General features: G+C 43.9%; 1 protein-coding gene across 2 annotated transcripts; it reads right to left on the minus strand.

Annotated features, from left to right (window-relative positions):
- Positions 1-1,203: 1,203 nt before the first annotated feature.
- Positions 1,204-5,256, minus strand: LOC125552921 (uncharacterized). 2 transcript variants are annotated; one of them, XM_048716646.2, is made up of 7 exons: positions 4,674-5,256; positions 3,922-4,008; positions 3,535-3,790; positions 3,202-3,437; positions 2,666-2,767; positions 1,627-1,914; positions 1,204-1,547 (listed from the first exon to the last, which is right to left on the minus strand). In XM_048716646.2, the coding sequence occupies exons 1-7, from the start codon at positions 5,073-5,075 to the stop codon at positions 1,503-1,505; spliced, it is 1,416 nt and encodes a 471-aa protein (XP_048572603.2). In that variant the 5' UTR covers positions 5,076-5,256; the 3' UTR covers positions 1,204-1,502. The 2 variants fall into 2 exon arrangements, with proteins under 2 accessions (XP_048572603.2, XP_048572602.2); XM_048716645.2 differs by having other exon boundaries at positions 3,202-3,452.
- Between the last annotated feature and the right edge of the window lie 744 nt (positions 5,257-6,000).

Here is a 6,000-nt window from a genome sequence, read left to right on the forward strand (position 1 = left end):
TTTATTTTTGTAGTTATAAATTTGTGAACATTTTAGATCTTTTTAAATGCTTTTATTTATTTTTGAACATTTTCTAAAAATAAAATTATAATTTCCGAGAGTTTCCTGATATAAGTAGTGTTTGCCATAAGACCCTAGGCCGAGGGAGCTCCTTTTGGTGAACTGAATGCCGGAAGTCGTGGAAACTCACCCCGCGCGCTGCGTCGTGAGACACCACTGTTCTTATTATTTCTTTTTTTCTTTTCTGCTCTTTAATTTATTTAAATAGTTTGGAATTTAAAAAGTTCCAAATTGCTAATTAATTGTGCACTTTGAAGAACAATGATCATGAAATCATAAAATGATCATGAATTCAAAAGACGTTCATGATTAATTTCTTTTGAGAAATCATAAAATATTTGATCATTAAAAATGCTCGTGATTTTGGGAAAATGTTTGAATATCCTAAGAATGTTCAAGATTTTGAACAATGTTCTCAATTCATAAAATGTTTATGACTTTGAAAAAAATTTGCAAACTGAAACCATATACATAATTTTTTTTCTAAATATTCACAAGAAACAAAAAAATGTTTGCGGATTTCAAAAAAGTGTACATAAATTTGCCGATTCAAAAAAGTTCATGAATTAAAAAAAGTTCCTGAATTTCAGAAATGTACATAGATTCATGAATTGTTTGTCAATTAAAAAATGTTCATGAGTTTCAAAAGATATTTAGGAAATTGTAAAAAAGTTTGCATATTCACAAAATGTTCATTATTTAGAAAAAAAATCATGATGCAGTGGATCCAGGTGCTGCGGGCGGAGGTGTCGTATGGCGATGACCTCTGCAGAGCCTGCGCCGGCTACGCTAGCGGGATCGGCAACGCACTCGATGACCTCACGCGGGTCGACGACCGCCGCGGCGGCGCCCCGATTCTGTATGACCGCACGGCTTTCGAGTCGGCGTTCCTCCTCACGTGGACCCAACCACGAGCAGAGCAGCCGTGGCACATAGGTTCTTCATACTTCATTTACCGTCACTCAAGGCCAAGAATAATACAGAGGAAGAATTCAGATTGAAAGTGGGTAAACTGCTTGGCAGCTAGATTATAGCACCTATCATGTAATCTCTGGTCTTAAGTCTTAACTATGACTATACACTGGGCTTTCTAACTTTCATTGGACGGCAAGGATGGAATGGTAAAAAATAACAGTGAAGAGAGGAAAACAGGGGAAGGATGGAATGATAATGAGACATGCAACAATGTTCCTACAAATGCAGCAAACCTGCTGTTAAATTTCAACATGCATTTTACCCTGGCTTTAACATCAATTAAGCCACATTGCCGTCACATTGGCCTCAAAAGAAAAGAAGATAAAAGGCCTGTTGTCTAAGTGGTCAACTTGGGCCATAAACTCATTTATGTGATCAATTAAGGCCAAAAGCAATTCGGACGAAGAAAAACGGCCACGTGGCCGCCGCGTCAGCGCACCTTTGACCGCTCACGATCTGACTAATATTTACAGGGGTTCAAAGTGAATCTGCAGGGCACGTCCATCCAGAATCTGTAGAAATTCATAGTGAAAATCAGGTTTCTGAACGGAGACCCAAACTGACAGTTGATACAAACATCTGTACACTGACCTGTTTGTTGAGGGCATAAACAGCATCATACGTTTCCTTCTCTGTTGCCATCGTGACAAAACCGAATCCCTGAGAGCTCCAGGTTCCTCCTCTGTGCCTGTAGACGACTCTAGCATCGACCACTTTGCCGTGCTTGCCAAACAGCTCCTTCAACCAAGAGTCATCGACTTGCAAAGACAGATTGCCCACGTAGATTCTGAATGGGGACTCGGTTTGATGGGAAGGAGTTTCCACCCGGGCGCCTCTCCGAGCTGCTTTGTGCACAATAAGAGGCATCCCAAACAATTTCTGTGGACATAAAAGGTCAATCAGAACTGCATTCTTTAGCACAAGCTTATCTTATGTAGCATATGACTTACACATGACACTAACCTCGACAAAAAGAACAACTAAAAAAATGAATTATACTAATGAACACCCTCTCTCATGCGCATAGCATACGAATGTATAAGCTGGCAGCGAGTTAACAAAACGAAGAGGACGATGAATAAGTTGGCTTCAGATTAGATCATTGAGATTTCAGAATGACAAGCTGGGAGCTATTGCAGGAAGCTATGTTCCAATGTAAACTAGGAGCAGCCCAAGCATATAGTTCAACTATGATCACATGAGCTGTAGGTAAGATAGAACAAGTTCCTGAATCCCGATAACATCTTTTGGTGCGCACGCTCCATTGGGCCCACACACCAAAAATTCAATAAATGTTTTGAAAAAAAAAACATTACACGGGCGAATTACTAAAATATGTGAGTTCGCAAAATTTCCCATAAATTTATGAGTTTTGTTAAGCTGTCAAAGAAAAACTAGATACTCATGCATTTGTCATTTTGACCCATCTTTCTGGTTTCATTTGTGCAGGACACAAACTTTTTTTAAAGAATATTTTAAACTCTTGATAGTAGTATTTATAATTTAAAGATATAGGGTACAGTGGAGCTCAGGCTCTCTAAACAGGTTCCTTCAACTTTATTTAAATTCAGAAAAATATAAGGACACTAGCCCCATCAAATTATTGGTATTATTTATCAAATGTACTCACAAAGCCATCGAACATCTCCACAGCCAGCTCAGCCTCCTTAACAGTACTCATGGTGACAAATCCATATCCTCGGCTCTGGCCTGTTCCTCGGCTGTAAATAACCTAGGCATAAAAGATGTAGAAGTTGTGTTTCAGAACAAAGAGAAAACCAGACAATATGCACGCCTGACAAATTAACAGCAGTAGCCGATCCGAGTGGCAAAACATAAATCTGACATTGCGTGTATTCAACAGCATCTCCAGATAGCACAAACATCCTTTGCAAACCAAAACATTATCGCAAAGCAATCTGGTGCAAAATTCAACATATCACACAAGAAGCTTAGAAAGCAGCCACCTAGATTCTAGTTGATCTACCCTGTGAGCTTCAACAGCGCACATCATGGCACTACAATCATACAGGAAACTGCATCGTGTTGCAGAAGTGGTTACAGGGCCAATTTCAGCTGTGCATACATTATTAAGGCGTCAGAACTTAACACAATTTTTCACATATCGATGAGCATACAAAGATAATGAAGACCTAAGTGGCTTACCTCTGAGAACTCAACAACACCGGCTTGCTCAAAGAGCTTGGTGAGGTCCTCGCTGACAACGTCGTAGTGTAGGTTCCCTACGTACACGTTAGGTGTGCACTCTTCGTCTTCTTCCTCCTGGTACGGCACTTGTTGGCAAGGGGTGGCGGTGCGAGTGACCCGAGCGGTGTGAGCATTGCCTCTACCTCTTTCAGCTCTTGTCAAAGGAGATGCTCTTACTGCACCGACAGTTTGCCCTGCATTCGCTAAGACTGTAAGGAGTATATCTCTGTTAGTTTCGGTGCGCAACATTCAGAAGAGAGCTTCCATTAGCAAGAGACTAGTGACCGAAACCTGGCATGGAAGATGGATGTGACTGTGGGGCTGAGACTTGATGATGTACATCTTGCTGTGTTGGTGGCGCCATTGGTGGGTGCACGGCATTCTGCCATTTTTCTGAAAGAGATGTTGTCAGACGCCCGAGCCTGAATGTCTGCCTCAGTATTTTCCAGCTCATTTCGTCATCCGTACCATGACAATGATCATCAGTCGATAGACCTTTACCCCAATATTTGCATGGAGCTGGAACATCGCATACAAAACAGTAGCACTGCATTTGAAGAAACAAAAATCAAATCACTGTTGTGCACACTACTCTGCTACGGGTATATTCATTGTGTCATGATATATTGCCAACAGCATCAGGGAGTGACAATGGTTGCTATAATGCTAAGTACTCACCATGGTACAATGCCTGACGTGAGAAGTAGTGCCAAAGGGCAAGCTAGAGCATAAATGGCGCGAGTGAGGGAAGTCCCTGCACGCTACCTGCAGAAGCATAGCCAATTGTTAATGCCAACAATCAAGGGGTGCCTGAGGTAAACTCTGGCATTATAGGATAACTCTTTCTAAAACTACATTTGACATGAATTGAAAAAGCGCAGATAGAGATAACCCAGGGTCAATGTCAATACAAACAGGTGGACATGGAGACTTAAGCAACCACTTGGATATTTTACAGTTCATTTCTATTTGTTCAGGGCGGACGGCGTGAACTCTGATTCAATCCGGGTATTCTTGTGGGAAAGTTAGCTAGAGATTTCCTGGAAAAATACCAGCCCCTTTCGGTTCATAATGAGACGGGACTACTCTATTTTGATTATATAGATTTATTTCGCTTAGTACTATGTACAAAAGGGACGAGCCATATGAGATGAAAACCTCACGTACTACTGTTTTGGAACGGAGATTTTTTGAATAGAATGGAACACTGCAATTTTAACCAATTGCATAGTGTTTGAATAGAGGATGATGTCTTGCAGCAGCAGCAAACAAATAAATCAACTTTGTCAGTGGATTCGGAAGTCACACCTGCGTCAACTTGCAACTAGATCAGCACAAAATACTCACACGGTACAGCACATCTGATGGCATCTCCGTGGATTGCCCCCAATATAGCAAGGCACAAATTTCATAACGGAAGGCACAAATACCTGGCCTTTCTCTGCAACTATGAACACTTCATCCAAGCTGCCACCAAGGCTCGCCCTCCTCTCCTGTTTCACAACGGCAACCGGCCCATCGGGGTCGCCGTCTAGGACCCAGCAATCGTCGTCCTCCTCCTCGACGCCACCGGACTTGCCCTTCTTCACCACCACGAGATTGGAGCCCCCGGTCGGCCCTTCTTCTTCACCAAAACGCAACTTCCCGGCCACGGGGGCAGATCCGTCGCCCTCCTCCTCCTCCTCCTCGTCGGAGCTAATGACCACAACGTCCGGCGCCGCGGCCCCCCTCCTTCCGCCCCCAGAATCCCTGGCTCGACCGGACGGAGGGCTCCGAGAAGCCAAGAAACCCTGGGCGAGGCCGCAGTAGCCCGAGCCGTCGGCGCGCGCCATGGATCCGGCCTGGTCGGAACCTCTGGCCCGGTCCGGTCCAGGAGCAGACGCGTCGGAGATGCGGCAGATCTTGGCTCGCGGCGGCGACCGGCGGCGAGGAGAGACTCTCTCCTCCTGGTTCTTGTGGAGAGGAAAGAAAACCGAGCAGCTCTGCTTCTCTGCGCCTCGGCTCCTGTTCTGTACTGCTACGCCTACGCGTATGGCTGGTGTGACGGCTGCGGGACCCACCGCCTCTAATTTTTTGAAATTCGAATGCACAGAGCCCGCCGTTTTTGTAAAGGTGGTGTGGGACGGTCCACTCTTTTTTTATGGACCCTGGTAAGTGTCAAACGACAAGTACGAGTACAAGGCAGCTCCGAACATTTTTTATAATAAGTCTAGTTACGTGAGAATGTCAACTTTAGTTAGCAGGCAAATTTAACAATTTTAATCTGTGGACGAAAAGATTTCACAAAATGAACTGCTTTGAAAAAAATTCCACCCAGATGACCGTTTTGAGTGGCGCCCGACACGAAGACGCCACACCCTACAGTGCAGCGCCTAGCTCGTAGGCGTTGCACGTCTGTCCAGCGTGGCAACCCGGTCCCCTCTCCTGGTTGTGCAGCGCCTAGCTGAAAGGAGCTGCACAATGTAGTGCAGCGCCTAACTGAAAGAAGCTGCACAGTGTAGTGCAGCGCCTAGCTGAAAGGAGCTGCACTATTTTATATTAAATTTGTTGTAACTTTTAATCCGTGTATCCGATGAAAACGTGCCTTACATGAATGTTGTGCATTTTTCTATGCTCTACGCAATGGTGGCATTTTTATCTATGTTAGGATCAATTTGCTTGATGAAAACTCTGTGGCAAAAGTGCATCATAATATAAATGACAGAATTTGTTAAAATTTGCAAACTTGGCTTGATGATATCCAATGACCTATAGCTC

The sequence above is a fragment of the Triticum urartu genome, chromosome 4A, assembly GCF_056163025.1.
Source record: "Triticum urartu cultivar PI428250 chromosome 4A, HENAU_Tu73, whole genome shotgun sequence".
NCBI lineage: Eukaryota > Viridiplantae > Streptophyta > Magnoliopsida > Poales > Poaceae > Triticum > Triticum urartu.

Bases quoted from the DNA above. Each gene is read 5' to 3' on its own strand.
- LOC125552921 (XM_048716645.2), bottom strand. From the start codon at position 5,075: ATGGCGCGCGCCGACGGCTCGGGCTACTGCGGCCTCGCCCAGGGTTTC. The intron at 4,009-4,673 runs GTATTTGTGCCT...ATGCTTCTGCAG, and splicing joins TAGTTGCAGAGAAAGGCCAG to GTAGCGTGCAGGGACTTCCC. The intron at 2,768-3,201 runs GTAAGCCACTTA...TTTTATGCCTAG, and splicing joins GTGTTGTTGAGTTCTCAGAG to GTTATTTACAGCCGAGGAAC.